At 50.5% G+C, this 18438-nt stretch overlaps 1 protein-coding gene across 6 annotated transcripts in view; it reads right to left on the bottom strand.

Annotated features, from left to right (window-relative positions):
- Positions 1 to 18438, bottom strand: part of SETDB1 (SET domain bifurcated histone lysine methyltransferase 1) — a 36270-nt gene that overhangs the window by 8585 nt on the left and 9247 nt on the right. For 3 of the 6 annotated variants that reach the window (XM_083590971.1, XM_083590973.1, XM_083590972.1), the window contains exons 5-15: positions 17182 to 17278; positions 15871 to 15999; positions 14191 to 14392; positions 11534 to 11607; positions 10233 to 10423; positions 9368 to 9497; positions 8940 to 9081; positions 7795 to 7959; positions 5270 to 5872; positions 3701 to 3817; positions 1870 to 2039 (exon numbers count right to left, since the gene is read on the bottom strand). In XM_083590971.1, coding sequence (XP_083447097.1) covers positions 1870 to 2039; positions 3701 to 3817; positions 5270 to 5872; positions 7795 to 7959; positions 8940 to 9081; positions 9368 to 9497; positions 10233 to 10423; positions 11534 to 11607; positions 14191 to 14392; positions 15871 to 15999; positions 17182 to 17278 — 2020 coding nt within the window. Of the gene's footprint in view, positions 1 to 1869; positions 2040 to 3700; positions 3818 to 5269; positions 5873 to 7794; positions 7960 to 8939; positions 9082 to 9367; positions 9498 to 10217; positions 10424 to 11533; positions 11608 to 14190; positions 14393 to 15870; positions 16000 to 17181; positions 17279 to 18438 lie in introns of all 6 variants that reach the window. The other 3 variants (XM_083590974.1, XM_083590970.1, XM_083590969.1) reach the window with 1 other exon arrangement.

Genomic DNA, 18438 nt, shown 5'->3' with positions numbered 1-18438 from the left:
AAGCTACCAGCATGAGTTTGACCAAACTGTGAGAGGCAGTGGAAGACAGGAGTGCCTGGCGTGCTCTGGTCCAGGGGGTCACGAAGAGGTGGACACGACTAAACGATTAAACAACAAAACAACTTGTTTACTGTGAGATTACACAAGCACACACACCCCACTCAGCTCTCTTAGTTTTAATTCCCCTCGTTTACTGACGCACACTCACCAAACCTGAAAGTCAGTTACCCTGTTGTTATCTTTTCATTCAGCAGACTAACAGCCCACAGGTAGAAGCTGTTCTTTACCCTGTTGGTGCAACTAATCGTGCTTCTATATCTTCTGCCCGAGGACAGGAGATCAAGAAAGTGCCCTCCAGGGTGTGAATCATCCCTGAGAATTTTCCTCACTCTCCTGAGGCAACGTTCTTCCGCTATTTCATCCAGCGGATTCACGGGACAGCCCATAATTTATTGTGCTGTATTCCCCACCCTCTGTAGGCACTTCCTATCAGATGATGTCAAACCAGTGTACCACAGCGTGATGCAGTAGGAAAGTACACTTTCTATTGTGGACCAATAGAAGGAGATCATCAAATGTTGATTGACATCGTTCTTCCGCAATACTCTGAGGAGATGGAGTCTCTGTTGGGCTTTCTTAACCACCTGGGTTGTATTTATTTTCCAAGTAAGGTCTAAGATAAACTCCTAGGAATTTAAAGGAAGAGACTCTCTCCACACAACCCTCCCCGATGTACAGCGGAGCTAGCTAATTGTGAGCTTGTGAGTTCAAATTACGAAGTTTACAAAGCTGGAAATAGGAAGTTTATAAAATTACGCACAGAATGGGAAAGCTTTTTCCTGCCTCGCTTACGACCAGATCACCAAACCGCCTTGTCTCGCCTGATCCGAAAATCGGTTTACTTTCCAAGACCTCCAGATCTGTCTGATAAATATCTTATTGTTCAGCTGTTAGTGGCTGCTGAACCTGTTATAGGCAGACACTGGAGAACTCTTAATATGGAACTTTTGGAAGCACTGTTGTCACAGACACAGGGCATCATTCTTATGGATAAACTAACAGAATCTCCGTACTGGAAGAAGATACGCAGCTTCCTAAACAGGGTGGCTTAATTTTGTTGACTATGCTGAATCTATTTCACATGCCTGCTTCTCATGGGACACTGGAATGAGACATGTGTTTAATTTCTTCTCGTGTACGGCATCAACCTACGTCTGCATTCCAGTGTACTATTCTTTAACACTATCTCTGTACTCCAGGGAGGGGGTTGGCATTACGTTTATTGTTTCTTCTGAAAATCAGTAAAATATGAAGGATGAGGAACACTAAAACTTCTGGACGTCCCATGAAGCTGAGTGTTGGAAGATTGGGGACAAATAAATGACTTCTTTTCACACAGTGCAAAGTTAAACTATGGAACTCCCTCCCACAGGCGGCAGCAGTGGCCACCAATGATGTGGTTTGCACATTAACACTAAACCATGGTTTGTTTAGCCCAGGTGAGGTTTCTTTGAACCATGGTTTGCTTAGCCCAGGTGAGGTTTCTTTGAACCATGGTTTGTTTAACCCAAGTGTGGTTCATTTGAACCATGGTTTGTTTAGCCGAAGTGTGGCTCATTTGAACCATGGTTTGTTTAGCCTAATTGTGACTCATTTGAACCATGGTTTGTTTTCTGCCAGGGAACCACAATGTGAAGCCATAGGGTGCTGTTAGCTTGTGTGCCACAGCTTGTTTCAACCATGGTTTGGCGCTATGTCCACGCACAGCGGCCTTGCTTAATCCAAGTTCCTTTGGCACGTGAACACTGCTCTTCGGGGCGGCTGCCCCACTGATGGAGAGGCAGAGGCCCCAGGCCCGGCGCCCTGTACCTGCATAGATGCAGACGAAGGAGCCCCTGGCGATGTCGTCCAGGCAGCGGATGCCCCAGCCCTTGTTCTGCGTCTTGAAGAGCTGCAGCCGGACTTGCAGGCCGTGTTGCACCAGGCGGTTCGTGCACATGTTCCGATTGCACTTGCAGCGCTTGTTGCACTCGTAGACGCTGGCAGAGGCCCGGGAAGAAGAGGGGAGAAGATGCAGGGAGAGTCAAGCATTGGAAAGGGTTGCTCGCTGGACCCAGAGAGTGCGTCTGCCTCACCCATCTTACAACAAGAGACGGCAACGTTCCCAAAATCAGGCAGCTGCCTTGATCTCGAGCCAAGCCACTGAGGTCCCTCTAGGGCAGGGGTCAGCAGACTTTTTCAGCAGGGGGCCGGTCCACTGTCCCTCAGACCTTGTGGGGGGCCGGACTATATTTTGAAGAAAAAAATGAACGAATTCCTATGCCCCAGAGATAACCCAGAGATGCATTTTAAATAAAAGCACATTTCGACTCATGTAAAAACACGCTGATTCCTGGACCATCCAAGGGCTGGATTTAGAAGGCGATTGGGTTGGATCCGGCCCCGGGCCTTAGTTTGCCTACCCATGCTCTAGTGTCAGTGTTGTCGACCCAGCTCTGCAGGGATTCAGGCAGGGGACATTCCTGGCCCTACCTATAAACCCTAGGGATGGGGTCTGGGACCTTCTGCAGGCAAGGCTGGTTCTCTGCAACTGTGCTACAGCCCTTCCTCTAAAAAGAAAGAAAGATTCTAGTCCTCATGTTTCTGAGTGAAAGCTGGTTTGGAGTCCAGCACTGAACGGACCTCCTCGTCAGGCCCAGAGAGTGTGCCTGCTTCACCTTTCTTGGAAACAAGGGATGGCAATGTTCCCAGAGTCAGAAAGCTGCCTCGTACTCAAGTCAGGCCACTCGGTCCATGTAGGTCAGTACTCCTGATCTAGTCCTCTTTCGCTGGAGGTATTTAAGCAGACATCGAGCTACCGTCGGTCAGGGATGCTGGAACCATGTCCTGCGCTCATCAGCCAAGGGGGGGAATCAGGAACCATCATGGGAGCACACAAGCAAGCATATAATGTCTGGCCAAAAATTGCTCCCCAGGAATTCCCTCCCCTTGTGGTTCCTGGTTCCTCCTTCTGGAACAACAAAAGACAAGTCCCCTCCATATTCTCAGCAGCCTTTCAGACCTCTGGGGGTGGCTTCCCATCCTCTCCTCTTACGCTACTCCTCTCCAGGTTAAAACAGACTCCTTCGCCTGTTTCTCATGCAACTAGGGTTTCCCAAAACCACTTGCAATCCTGGCTGCTCTCCTCTGGTCGGGCTGCAGAGTGGGGCATCACCTTGCCAACAAAGGTCTGTATAGTTAAAGATCTGGTTTTCCCAGTCGTGATGTATGGAAGTGAGAGCTGGACCATAAAGAAGGCTGATCGCCGAAGAATGGATGCTTTTGAATTCTGGTGCTGGAGGAGACTCTTGAGAGTCCCATGGACTGCAAGAAGATCCAACCTCTCCATTCAGAAGGAAATCAGCCCTGAGTGCTCACTGGAAGGACAGATCCTGAAGCTGAGGCTCCAAGACTTTGGCCACCTCATGAGAAGAGAAGACTCCCTGGAAAAGACCCTGATGTTGGGAAAGATGGAGGGCGCAAGGAGAAGGGAACGACAGAGGACGAGATGGTGGGACAGTGTTCTCGACGCTACCAGCATGAGTTTGACCAAACTGCGGGAGGCAGTGGAAGACAGGAGGGCCTGGCGTGCTCTGGTCCAGGGGGTCACGAAGAGCCGGACACGATTAAACGACAACAACAACAACAAAAACAAGCTTACCCTGTGGGGAGGCATTCTTCCAGTCTCTTGTACTGGAACCCGGCGTTTGGGTTGGTCTGGCCCCCCGGGGTGCAGGCGGTCGCTTGGATCGTGAGCTGGTGGCAAGCGCATTTGGACCTGTCAAGGAGGAGGGGGGAAGTGTGGGGCTCAAGTCAGGAAACCAAACCCCCGGCTGTAAGGCCAGGGAGCGCCCCAGGGGTCTCTGCACAGCAGCATCAGAGCGGTTTGCAATCCCACCTCCCATTCAGCTGGAGAACACGGCCAGAACAGCTCTTTGAAGAATTGGCGCCCAAGTTCAATTCTGTTCCCCCCCCCATCTTTCCATCCCTTTTCCATTGCGTGTCGGGTCTTTAATTTAGACAGTAAGCCTGCGGGCAGAGATTGCCATCTTTTTATTGGATGGCACATAAGTCGCCCTGGGAGCCTTTGCAGCTGAAGAGCAGGGCAGAAACTCTCCAAATTAACTGAAATAAATAAATAGATATAGTGTAGTCGCATTTATGGATTTAAAAGGTGTCGTGAGTCACTTGAGAGACCTTCCGAGTTACAAGTAACAAATAAGCCCAATCATACTTATACCCCCACTGCCACAGGTGCTACATAACACCCGCTCCGCGTTTCTTAGAAACCGATTTTTTAGCAGCACCTGCCCTCTGGAACTCCCTGACTATTGATATCAGGCAGGTGGCTGTAACCTTTGCTGTGACAGCTAAAATTTCTGTTTAGACAGAGCCCATTCAGCCACACAGAACAGGACTCTCCTCATCTGATTCTCAGCAGCTGGCAGCACCTACAGCAGCCATTCACTTGCCTTCCATTCTTAGAATCATAGAATTGTAGAGTTGGAAGAGACCCCAAGGGCCATCCAGTCCAACCCCTTACAATGCAGGAATCTAGGTGTGGCTCGAACACACGACGTTGAGATTGACCCGGCTGAGCTACGCCAGACTGGTGTACGTTTTGATTTGTTATTGGCTTATTGTTGATTTTTATCTTTTCAATATTTCTAAGATTCATTTTTAACCAACAATTTCATTATTCTATTTTCTTTCTAAACTGCTTAGGGGTTGTAGGTCTTAAAAACACACAAACCATTGAGCAGCATATAAATAAAAAAATACAGCCGTATCTTGGAAACCAAATGCCTTGGCTCCTAAACAAATTGGCTCCTGAATGATCAAAACCCAGAAGTGAGTGTTCCGGTTTCCAAATGATTTTCGGAAGCCGAACGCCCAGCGCAGCTTCCGATTGGCTGCAGGATGTTCCCTGCAGAAGCCGCGCTTTGGTTTTCGAATGGTTCCAGGAGTCGAATGGACTCCCGGGATGCATTCTGTTCGGAAACCAAGGTACCACTGTACAGGCAACAACTAGGTGCATCCAACTGGTGTGCACGTATAGCGCTGTCCCCGGAAGTGGGTGGGTGGGGGAATGGGATTACACACGTGGGGGTCAGGAACACAACCCCCACGCAAAACAAGTCATTGCTGCAAATAACTGCAGGGCCCTCCAGCTGAAACAGGGTCCTTCCCACCCACCAGCCGGTTTGGGGGAGAAGAGGAAGCCGCTCACTTATCCCGGCAGCCGTCCTCGCAGTCGCAGCCCACCAGGAAATCGGCGCCGGTGTTGATGTAGACCCCCTTCCCGGGGATGCGCTCCTTGCTGTAGGCCACCTGGGGCGGGGCGGTGTTGTCGATCTCGTTGACGCAGGAGAGGGGGACGTCCTCCTTGCCCATGGTGATGTCGGGGATGTAGTAGAAGGGCTTGTAGGGCTGGAACTTGCGGTCCACCAGGACGTAGGGGTCCAGGCAGAACATCTCCAGGAAGAGGAAGTCGCAGTTCGTCTCAAAGAGGTAGCGCTCCACCTCCGCCATGCTGCGCAGGCACAGCCCGCACGGAGTCTTGTAGATGACGTGGAAGCCCGTCTTGCGGTTGATCCGCCGGCGGGCCGTCATGCGGCGGAAGTCGTACAGCAGCGGGACCAGGAGGGGGTTCCGGCTGCGGTGCTGGTCGGTCTGGAAGGGGCGCGTCCGGGAGAGGCAGGTGTAGTTGCAGACGTGGGGCAGGTAGAAGAGCTTCTCCACGGGAGCCCGGTAGGTGGGGTCGTTGGGCACCCGGTCCATCATGCCGTAGAACTGCGGGGCGGGGCTGCTGGAGGGCTGGGCGCCCGAGAACCTTCCGGGGAGAGAATTGGGGTGGGGTTGGGGAGAGAGGGGGGCTGGCAGTGAGCACAACAGGTGCAGCTGGGGCAGGATCTGCCCACCCACCCTCACTTGCAGGATACCACTGATGCCCCCCGCTTTTCAGCCGCCGTTGGCCTGCGCAAAGCAGAGTTACTCATTTTGCTGCACTTCTATTCTGCTGTTTGGATTTGGATTTGATATCCCGCTTTATCACTACCCTAAGGAGTCTCAGAGGGATGCGGGTGGCGCTGTCGGTTAACCACTGAGCCTCTTGGGCTTGCTGATCAGAAGGTCGACGGTTCGAATCCCCGCGATGGGGTGAGCTCCCGTTGTTCGGTCCCTGCTCCTGCCAACCTAGCAGTTCGAAAGCACGTCCAAGTGCAAGTAGATAAATAGGTACCGCTCCAGCGGGAAGGTAAACGGCGTTTCCGTGCGCTGCTCTGGTTCGCCAGAAGCGGCTTAGTCATGCTGGCCACATGACCCGGAAGCTGTACGCCGCCTCCCTCGGCCAATAAACCGAGATGAGCGCCGCAACCCCAGAGTCGGCCATGACTGGACCTAACAGTCAGGGTTCCCTTTACCTTTACGAAGTCTCAAAGCGGCTAACAATCTCCTTTCCCTTCCTCCCCCACAACAAACACTCTGTGAGGTGAGTGAGGCTGAGACTTCAGAGAAGTGTGACTGGCCCAAGGTCACCCAGCAGCTGCAGGTGGAGGAGCAGGGAAGCGAACCCGGTTCACCAGATTACGAGTCTACCGCTCTTAACCACCACACCACACTGGCTGATGATGATGCTAAGTCAAAGTCCACTTTGATGGCTTGTTTTCTTTTTGCCAGGCTCAGTATGGCTCCTGAACGGAGTACGGAACAGGAGTAACTTACACCAACCAGTAGCGTAGTGTAGGTTGTCAGCACCCGGGGCAAGGCAAGTAATTTGCGCCCCCTAACCCCTAACCTGCCGCCGCTGCCAGCTTCTTCTTGCTGCTGCCTGGTCTGGTCTGGTGTGGTTCTCTCCCGCGCTCACTGCTGCGCTGGGCGGCCGCTGCACTGTCCCTCCCCCAGATAGTCCCTCGCTCTCTCTCCGCACCGCACGCCTGGCACCCACCCCCTCCACAGTGGGCGGCGACCCGGCGGCTCGGATCGGATTCACACAGCCAGCACTGCAGTGAGAGAGAGTGAGTGAGCCAGGTAGGGGCAGAGAGCTGCGAGTGCGAGCGCCCCCCCAGATGTTGCGCCCGGTGAGGCCGGCCCCCCCTGCACCCCCCACGCTACGCCACTGACACCAACTTAACTTAAACTGGTTTCCTATACTCAGGATTGTTCTGTAAGTCTCTGTCTCCCTCTGAGGCTGGAGACAAGAGGGGGGTGGATTTGAGAAGATGAAAGGATGCCAACGGTATGTATGCCCATCCCACTTTTGCCTCTGGTAAGTGGATTTTGCTGGGTTTGTTTGTACAAAAAGAGTAAAGGTAAAGTCCAGTCAAAGGCAACTATGGGGCTGCGAGCGCTCATCTTGCTTTCAGGCCAAGGGAGCTGGCGTTTGTCCACAGACCTTTCCGGGTCATGTGGCCAGCAGGACTAAACCGCTACTGGCGCAAGAGAACACCGTGACGGAAACCAGAGCGCACGGAAACGCCATCTACCTTTACACCGCAGCTGTACCTATTTATCTACTTGCGCCAGTGTGCTTTCAAACTGCCTGGTTGGCAGGAGCTGGGACAGAGCAGCGGGAGCTCACCCCATCGTGGGGATTAATAAAGAGTAGGCTTCCAGCTTTAGACTTTCCTGTTCCCCCTGCCCACCCAATGCACAGAGGCTGGCAGAGTTGCCATGGAGTAGACAGGACCAGCAAGAGATGGCGATACGGCTATTTACGTTCCCTGCCGCGTGTGGTTTCAGAACTCTGACACTCACCGGAACTGCTGGGTCACGCCCGTCTTGCCCACGGGAGGCGTTTCGCTCAGGATGGGGGAGGTCGGGGAGGGCGGCCCCGATCCCACCGAACCGGGACGCAAGAACGAAGTGCTCTTCTTCGCCACCTGCTGCTTCTTGGCCTGAGCGAGCTGGCTCTCGAGGCTTCTGCGCCGAAAGGAGGAGGGCGAGAGATTCAGTACAAAACTCCCAAGGTTAAGGAAGGAGGCAGAAATGGCTGGAGTATGCCGGGCAATTGTTTCTGTCCTAGGAGTCCAACGCCCATCATTCCCAGCAAGTGCGAGCAGTTGTTGTGGATGATGGGATTTGGAGTCCAGGGTTGTAGGGGAAGACCAGCATCATCCGTTCCAAGGAGTGGTGGCTCCGCAGGGTCTCAAGTGGAAAAGCTGCCCTCATCATTTGTGACTTTAGCCTTTTAGCTCATAGCTGTCAACTTACAGATTTGAAAATAAGGGACCCGCAGCCTCAAAAATAAGGGATCAGCAGCCAAAATAAGGGATGATCACCCTGGCAAGGGTGAGTGGGCCGTTGATGACGTATCCATCTGATTCCGAGCACAGGTGTGTTCAACTTCTGAGCCCCTCCGAGCCAAAGGCAGAAAGCCCAGCCGACAGCCAAACAAAGCCTCAAGCGGTGGTTCCCACAGCGCAGCAACCCGGCAAAGGGGATGCAGCAAGGAAAACCACCGTCACCTCTCCGCTGGGAAGCGCTGAGCAAAGGCGAGTCCCCAGGCAACGCGGCCGATTTGATCGGCACAAGGCATGCAAGCTCCACCCCCAGTCGTTCTTAGACTCCTTATTGGGTGAGCAACGCAGCCAAGCAACACAGGTGGAGCCTCCCTCCTCCCTGGCCGGCAGGGAGGGAGGGAGGGAGAGGAGCTGCTTCCTTTGAAACCCGGGAAATTTAAGGGACATCATCAATCCGGGACAGCAGCGGAAAACGGCGCTGGGATAAGGGAGTTTCCCGCCAAATAAGGGACGGCTGACAGCTATGCTTTTAGCTGAACACACCAAACCCAAGACTGCCAGCCTGCAGACCTTGGAGCGATGCCACTTTGCCCGCCGGCGAACAGAGCAAGCGATAACCCTCCCAGGCTCCCCATCGAGGAGCAATCCTCAGCGACTTACTCCACGTCAATGAACTGGGGAGAAACCGGCTGGGACATCACGACAGGCATTGGAGGAGGAGGTTCCACGGGCTTGAACTGTGAGCTGGACCCCGTTAAGTCGTGCGTGTACTGGACGACCGGCCCTTTGCTCCGGACGGCCCCTGGCAGGAGAGAGAGAAAGAAAGAAAAGTTTAGGACGGGAGAGGAGCTTGGAGACAGAGGCCGGCAAGTCGATTTCACACAGCTGTGTCCCAAAATGTGGGTCCGTGCTCGTTATATTCTTTTTCTGGTATGGTTGCAAATTGCTTTGGGGAAGGGATGCACAAATTTAACAAACTTAAAGGACACCCTTCCCCTTGCGTTATCTCCCCTCCTCATTCCCGACATTGCGGGTCACGGGCAATTCTCAGAATGGCGCTCAGAAAGACAGGAGGCGGGTGGCTTTACCGACGTTCGGGCGAGTCCTCATTTGCCCTCCTTGCTTTTTCTCCAGGGTGGAAGCGGTGGAGGTCTTCATGCTGAACATCGGCTCCAGGCGGGTGGATCCCCGGTAGATCCATTCACAGCGCTTGTCGTCCTGTCCGTGCGGGGAGAGCAAAAAGGCACCATGGCTCAGTTCCGTCAGGGAGGGTCAAGGGATTAATACGCACATACAAGTTTAGCACTCTTGGTCACGCTGGGCTTCTGGTGCCGTACACCCTCCTGTCCTGCAGGGGGAGTGTGTCAACACAAACACACACACAGTACAGTGGTACAGCACTAATCTTTTGGTCACACTGGAGTTCCTGTGCTATGTACCCTCCTGGCCTGTAGGGGGAGGTATGTACACAAACACCCACCCCAGCACCCATCTCTTGGTCACATTGGGTTTCTGGTGCGCTACATCCTCCTGTCCTGCAGGGGGAGTGTGTCAAACCCCCCCCCCCAGAAGTCCAGTGGTACAGCACTAATCTTTTGGTCACACTGGACTTCCTGTGCTATGTACCCTCTTGACCTGTAGGGGGAAGTATGTACACAAACACCCGCCCCAGCATCCATCTCTTGGTCACGCTGGACTTCTGGTGCACTACATCCTACTGTCCTGTAGGGGGAGTTTGTACACCCCCCCCAAAGGCCCAGCAGTTCAGCACTTGTCTCTTGCAATCGCTGGGCTCCTGCTGCTGTTCACCCCCCTGTCCTGTAGGGGAGCAGGCACAACAAATCTTGCGTCCTGGGAAAGACGCGGAAAGGGCAGTGGATCCCCGTTGTATTCCGGCAGAGAGATAATCCAAAGCAGGCAAGGAAGGGTGAGCGATACCTTAGCGGATCCTACCAGGAAGAGGATTTTGACCAGGCTCCCGTCGACTTCTTCCACGCGGGACTTCCACCAGGTCCCCTCCCACTCGGTTTTGATCAGCTGGCCGCTCTTGAGCAAGACCATCGGCCGGTTCGGGTACGCCGTGACGTACTCCTCGATGAAATCCCGGCACGAGATGTCTTCTATGTCCTCCCAAGACTTCTTGACTGGTGGAAGGAAAACACACGGATTGCTTTTTTTTATTAAAAAAAAGGAATTAAAAAACGGATTTTTTCCCGCATGGAACACTTTTCAAAATACTTTTCTTGCCTTTCCAGCTTTACCATCCACACGAAGCAACTTATAAAAGGAGGCGCTCGCCTGGCACCATCACTGCATGCGGCAAAAAAACTCCTTTCTCATCAGGCCTTTGGCTTTTAATTATCTATATGTCAAGGTTTCCCAAACTTGGTTCCCCAGACCTTTCTGGACTACAATTCCCATTATCCCTGATAAGTGGTCCTGCTAGAAATGATGGGAGTTGTACTTCAAAAAGAGCCGGATACCCTGATCCTTGTTGTGTAGTTTGGATGTTTTAATGCCATCTATATCTATACACACACACACACACACACACACACAAACGGTGGTACTTGAGTTTCCGAGCATCTCGGAAGCCGAATGTTTTGGTTTTCGAATGCCGAAAACCCAGAATGTTTCAGAAGTCAACCGTCTTCCAGAACAGATTACGTTCGACAACCGAGGTATCACTTTGTGTGTGTGTGTGTGTGTGTGTGTATGTATGTGTATATATATATATATATATATATATATATATATATATATATACACACACACACACACATATGGGTGCAGTGCTTTTTTTCTAAAAAAATGTTTAGGGGTATGCGTCCCCCTGCGTCCCCCCAGAAAAAAAGCACTGAATGGGGTGTGGGTGTATATATACGTATGTATATATGTATATATGTATATATATGTGTGTGTGTGTGTGTGTGTGTGTGTGTGTATATATATATATATATATATATATATATATATATATATATATGAGAAAAATAATGCTGGTTTTAGTGTACTGTATGTGCTTGTTTTTTTGCAGAAACAGTTGTAAGTCACTTCGAGTTGCCTAGCAAACCTTAGGGATGCAAAGCTGTTTCCCTCTTTCCCTTACTGTAATGCTGCCGTTTCAGTTAACTGCCATCTCCCTCCGCACACACTGTTTTTGTAAAAAGAAGAGGAAAGCTTCACACCCTCAGAAGGCAGAAGAGACACCCGTTTAGATAAAGGAACAATCAGATTGAAACAAGCAAACTCACGAGGCCTGCAGATCAGGTAGAGCTCTGGCTGGACGACGTAGGAGGCGTAACCATCATCGAAGAAGATGAGGAACCTGGGAGGGAGGGAAGCGGGGAGGCAATGCCCAGTTAAACGGCAGGACTCAATCCCAAGGATTCTACCACAATCTCTTTCCTTTAATGCTTTAAATAGTTGCCTTTAACCATTTTTCTCTTACTGGTCATTTCATTGTTTTATTCTTTTTTGCAAACCACTTCCAGGTATTTTGCTATTGCTGGGTTTTTTGTTTTCGTTTACAGTCAAGTGATATATGCATTTTTGGAAAGAAATAAGTGTTAGGGGAACAGGGTGCTCACAAATCCTTCCATAACCAAAAATCCACACACCCATGACGCAGGTGGCGCTGTGGGTAAAACCTCAGTGCCTAGGACTTGCCGATCATATGGTCGGTGGTTCGAATCCCGCCACGGGGTGAGCTCCCGTCGTTCGGTCCCAGCTCCTGCCCACCTAGCAGTTCGAAAGCACTCTTAAGTGCAAGTAGATAAATAGGTACCGCTTTCTAGCGGGAAGGTAAACGGCGTTTCCGTGTGCGGCACTGGAGCTGGCTCGCCAGTTACAGCTTCGTCACGCTGGCCACGTGACCCGGAAGTGTCTTCGGACGGCGCCGGCTCCCGGCCTCTTGAGCGAGATGAGCGCGCAACCCTAGAGTCGGTCACGACTGGCCCGTACGGGCAGGGGTACCTTTTACCTTTTACACACACCCATCCTGCTATGCAAGTTAAGACAAACCACCTGGGAGATCTACCCCGGCAATCCAGAGTGAACTTCTGCCCACTTCACAAGGTTAGGGTGAGTGACAGGGGTACCTATTCGCACATTAACGCCTATCCCAACCCTAGCTTAGCTTATCTCTCTGTTCATAGCTGTCAAGCGTCCCTTATTTGGCGGGACAGTCCCTTATCCCAGCGCCATGTCCCGCTGCTGTCCCTTATTGATGATGTCCCTTAAATAAGCTACTGAAAGTAATGGGGCCCTTTCTATGTCCAGCTGTCCTTTGTCAACAAAAAACTGTTGCTGTTTTTTTGTGTTGAATATATGCTATATGGTGATTTATGGACCTGATAGGTATCTAAAGCCATTTGCATGCAACAAAATATGTATTTTATCAAAGTAATTGTTGATCCCTTATTTTGGCTGCTGATCCCTTATTTTCGAGGCTGCTGGTCCCTTATTTTCAAATCTGTAAGTTGACAGCTATGTCTCTGTTCCTTGCAGAATCTCCCTAGGCCCGATTCCTCTCTTCGAGTAATTCTGCCTGCCTGGAAATGTGTCCTTGAACTTTGCGTCGCTCGCTTCTCTGGATGCAGGCCAGAAGGTGTGAGAGTGTACAGTCGCACCTTGGTTTTCAAACGCCTTGTGACTCAAACCTTTTGGCTCCCGAACGCCGCAAACCTGGAAGTGAGTGTTCCGGTTTGCGAACGTTCTTTGGAACCCGAACGACTGACACAACTTCTGATTGGCTGCAGAAGGCTTCCTGCAGCCAATCGGAAGCCGTGCCTTGGTTTTCGAACGTTTCTGGAAGTCGAACGGATTCCGTTCAAGAACCAAGGTACAACTGTATTATCTATTTCATTTATTTCATAAATTTTTTTTAGACTGCTTGACTGTAAAAATCTCAAAATGGTTTACAAAAGAGATAAAGCAACAAAAATTTTCAGTAAGGAAAATTAACAGCAATCATTTAAGACTGAAAACGGGTTAAAACTTGCATCAAACTTTCTAAACATCAGGGCAGGCTTGTCTGAACAAGCATGTTTTTCGCAGGCGCTGAAAAGGAGCACAAGGAAAGCGCCTGCCTGCTGTCAATAGGCAGGGAGTTCCAAAGTGTAGGAACTAGTCTACCGTGCAAAAAAGGTAAAATCGGACATACATTGCTCCGCCCACTTATTCACATTGCTCTGCCCACTAATGAAAATCTACATTCCACTTGACAGTAATGAAACCTCAGAGCTGTTTTTTACACAAAAATAAGGCAAAATAGGGGGTTAAAAATCAACGATAAAAATTCAGTTAAAAGCAGGTCGCTGAAACATTCAACAGCAAACTTTTAAAAAAAACACAACCCAGAACTTTTACGTGTCTGGAGAGGCTGGCCTGAACAAAGATGTTTTCTGCAGTTGTCTCTGGCCCCTCCCAATGCCCTGGCAAGTGGCCCCCACAAAACTGCCCAATATGGCCCTTGGACTTAAAGGAAAAAGTTCTCTGCTGTTGCTGGCCTGTCTCCCGCTTTGGTCCTGTTTCTCAAAATGAATACAGTCATACCTCGGGATGAATACGCTTCAGGTTAAGCATTTTCAGGTTGCGCTCTGCGGCGACCCGGAAGTAACGGAGTGCGTTACTTCTGGGTTTCGCCGCGCGCGCATGCGCACTGTCAAAATGACGTCATGCGCATGCACAGAAGCGCTGAAACGTGACCCGCGCACGCGCAGACACGGGTTACGTTTGCTTCGAGATGCGAACGGGACTCCGGAACGGATCCCGTTCGCATCCCGAGGTACCACTGTATATCGGAAGCAATGATGCACATTCATGTGGTAACTGGCCGGGAAAGAACTGCAATGGTTTCTTTACAATAAAACGGGAAAGGTAACCCACTCTGACCGCCCAGCCCTCAGACCTCATCTTGTTCTTGACGTTGGGCGTCTCGGCCACGATCCCGGCGTAGAGCCACATCTGGTTGCCATCTTTGTACTTAGCCACCACCCGGCTCCCGACATGGAGCTTGTCGGCCGAAGGATGGTAGTCGTAGGCGATGTGGTTCCCCGAGAGAAGGCTCTTCCCTTTGTTGTCGAACTTCACCTTGTATTTCTTCCCAGGGCCTGGGAGAGGGCGAAAGGGGAGGGGCGGTGGCTGAAAAATGGGGCGACCCTGGCTCGCAACTTTACGATACGATATCTTTACTGTCATTGTCCCATTCAGAACAATGAAATTGAAAAATCTACATAAGACATTCAAAAACCCCTAAAAACTCTGAAACCCCATTTTAAAATACAATACACTATAGAGACTCCTTATACTGCGTTTAAAACCAGAATTTCATTTGAGTAGAAACTGTTTCTCAGGCGGCTTAGTCCTAGTCTTTATAACCCTGGACCTTCTTCCAGAAGGCAGAAGCTGAAAGAGATCATTTCTGGGGTGCGCACTATCCTGCGCTATCTCTGCAGCTTTCTTATGGCGCCTGGAATCGTAGATTTGATCCAAGGTGGGAAGAGTGTACCCAGTTATTCTCTCCACAGTCTTTACAACCCTGGACAACATTGTTTTTTCCCTGACCGTGAAGTTCCCAACTTTTTTCCATCCCAGCCGGTCATTACAAATAGGGGCCAATTTTTAATCTAAGCTTTTTTTGGGGGGGGGAAAGAGTATGATTATGGTGTCTTACACCAAGACAGGTGCTAAAGTCCTCAGTCTATTAGAAGTGATGTGGCAGTTATCGGGGGGTGCAGGATCCTTTGCTATTCAAGTAGGTAGACCCCCAGATGGCTCTCTTCCCCCCAAACCCCTCACTTCTTTCCTTATTTCAAAAAAATACACACAGTGCTCGGTTGTTTAAAAATGCAACCTCAAAGCCGTTTACAAAAACAGATGGTATGGGATTAGCAATAAGAAAAGTTAACAGCGATAATTTAAGACTTTCAAAAAGCCAACAAAACAGATCAAAACGTGCACACCAGATTTCTAAACTTCTGGGCAGGCTTGTCTAAACAAGAATGCTTGCTGAAGAGAGTAGATAGAAAGCGTCAAAAGGACGGGAGTTCCAAAGCGTAGTTGCTGCCGCCCTGAAAAGATCGAGCTTGCAGAACGGGCATTATGTGGTATCCATACCAGCACCTGTCCTGCCAATCCTGGGCCAATCCTGACAGCTGAATTGCCACCCACCTGTCAATCATCTGCCCCCCCTTTGTTTGCTACCTCAACGGTTTTCAGAACACCCACTGCAAATGCTGCTTTGCCCTGCGTTTTGAAGAGAAAGGAACTTCTGCAGATCCGACAATTAGCTGATCAGCAGTGGCCCCAAACACCGTCTCAGGCAAGCCTCACCAACACCTGCCCCCCTCACCTGTAGTTATATTTTCCAGCTGAGATCAGGCAGGCCCACTCTCCCTGTTGAACTTTCGGTGCCTACTGAAGACCTTCCTAACATATCCCAGGAAACATTTTAACTGAATTCTGGTGTTACCGATTTCTGTTTCTGCAGCACATCCTCGCACATCGCTTAGTGGCGAGTGCACATGAGAGGCAAGCTCTAAGTCAATAAAACAGTGCGATTCTTTGGGCAGCAGGCTGCCGCACTCACCCACAGTCTGGATGGCGATCAGGGTGCCCTTGTGCCAGGTCTTCGTCCGCTTCTTCCCCAGGACGCGGTCTCCGACGGACAGATCTCCATCGTGGGTGAGCTCACAGCCGGGACTCACCTGCTGTGATCCTGCAAACAGGCAGAGGGGGGAGGATACTTGAGAACCGTTTCCTTTAAACCCTCGTGCTCCAGATCCGTCACTGCTGTCATTATGGGATGCTCTGCCACGCGACCTGGAGGTCTGCTCTGTGACAGTGGGGATCAGGGTCAAAAAGCCTCTGGATCTACAGTGGTACCTTGGAAGTCGAGCAGAATCTGTTCTGGAAGTCCCTTCGACTTCCAAAACGTTCAGAAACCAAGGCGCGGCTTCCGATGGGCTGCAGGAAGCTCTTGCAGCCCATCAGAAGCTGTGTCGGACGTTCGGGTTCCAAAGAACGTTCACAAACCGGAACATTCACTTCTGGGTTTGCAGCGTTCGGGAGCCAAAACGTTCAACTCGCAAGGCGTTCGAAAACCAAGGTACGACTGTATTTGCAATTTTGCAGATCCTCACCCAGAAGCATCTCGCTCATGCTCACAGAACTGCCCACAGAACACTAGAGAATGTTAAGTGATTGCTTCTTCATTCACCCCAAAATTATTATGTCTACCCTTGTCTCTGCAGCTATCCTTCTGAAATTTCTCAGGCTTCAGTGCTCTCTGGAGGGATGACCTTGCTCCAGTTCTGGCCAAAGATAAGAAAGTTGAAGACAGATTGCGAGAGAGAGAGAGAGAAGTTACTGCCAGGAACTTGACAATAAACTGCTTGAGCATTTCTGGTTGTGCCCCATTATTGTTTACTAAAAAAAACGCCGATGTTTTATACCCAGATTGGCAGTTCTTCTATGCAACATTCCTCGTGAATTTGGATTCATGTCACCAATCATAAGCAGAGCTGTATTATATTGTGTGGTTTTGTATCTTGATTTTATTCTGTGAACTGTCCTGAGACGCCTGGGTATAGGGCAGTATTAAATTCAATAAATAACAATAATAACAAGCCTGCAGCCTACGAAGTGCCCCAGACGGAGACCTCCCCCCGCAAAGCCAAATCAGGATCTGAATCAAATCTTCTGGCCAGTATATGCCATGGATGCAAACCAATCGCAAGGTTCCCTTTAGCCACACACACACTGCCAAGTGGACTCCAGAGGACTGACCACCCCAGTGTACACAGATAAAAATGTAGCCCTGGAAAATGTTAGCAGGCGGGCTGCAAGGCTGAAGCCAGCTCACATACTGGACCACTGATATTTTTTCGCGCACAACTACCCCTGTAGGAATCCAGGCCGTCCTTTTTGTTCACGGCGTCCATGAATTTCTGAACATCCTGTGCAGACTTCCTCATGGCAGCCATGGCTTCCCGAAGCTGCAGACAGAAAGGACAGGCATCTCTTAAGTACCTCCTTTTAAAAATTTTCCCGGGAGAACAAAACGAGCACAGGACTCGAACCCGGAACACCAAGAGGTGAGCTTCTCTCGGCCTGCCATGCCATCTGGATGGTTGGCCATAGAGGGAGAACAGGAGGGCCCTTTTTGGACTAGCAGAGCTGAGGCGGACAGTGCTCTTGGGAGTCATAGAAACATGGAATTGTGGAGCTGGAAGGGGAGCCTGAGATTCATCTAGTCCAGAGCTTTCCAAACTGTGTGTCGCGACACGTTAATTGTGTGGGCTGCAGTGTGTATGCGTGTTGCATGAACGCTCCCTGCACTTCTCCTGGGGCTGGAAAGGCTTGGTTTAACCTCCAGTTTGCTAGTAAAACTGAATCACTGTGTCGCGAAATGATGCAAAACTGAATTACTGTGTCACAAAATGATGCAAAACTGAATTACCATATTTTTTGCTCTATAAGATTCACTTTTTCCCTCCTAAAAAGTAAGGGGAAATGTGTGTGTGTCTTATGGAGCAAATGCAGGCTGTGCAGCTATCACAGAAGCCAGAACAGCAAGAGGGATTGCTGCTTTCACTGCGCAGCGATCACTCTTGCTGTTCTGGCTTCTGAGATTCAGAATTTTTTTTCCTTGTTTTCCTCCTCCAAAAACTAGGTGCGTCTTGTGGTCTGGTGCGTCTTATAGAGCGAAAAATACGGTGCTGTGTCGCGAAAGGATGCAAACCTGAATTACCGTGTTGCGAAAGGATGCAAACCTGAATCACTGTGTGGCAAAAGGATGCAAACCTGTATTACTGTGTCACAGAATGACGCATGTCCAAAAAGTGTGGCACCAACTTGAAAAGTCTGGAAAGCTCTGATCTAGTCCAACCCCTTGCAATGCAGGAAGACACAGCTATCTCCTACAAGGACCAAACCCGCAACCTTGGCATTATCAGCATCCTGCTCTAATCAGCTGAGCCAGCAATGCCCTTGAAATGTGGCATAGTTACAGACATAGCTTGCTGCTCATGTTCAAGGTGACCCCTTTCCCCTGGCAATTTCCCCACCCACCCAGCTAATTTTCCCTGCTCCCAGGCAGCAAATGGAAAAGCACCCAGTGGCAAGGAGTGAAAGCTGATGGAAATCAGCACAGTAA

This window comes from Podarcis filfolensis (genome assembly GCF_964270895.1).
Source record: "Podarcis filfolensis genome assembly, chromosome: 16".
NCBI lineage: Eukaryota > Metazoa > Chordata > Lepidosauria > Squamata > Lacertidae > Podarcis > Podarcis filfolensis.
This window is presented reverse-complemented; position numbering and strand designations above follow the sequence as displayed.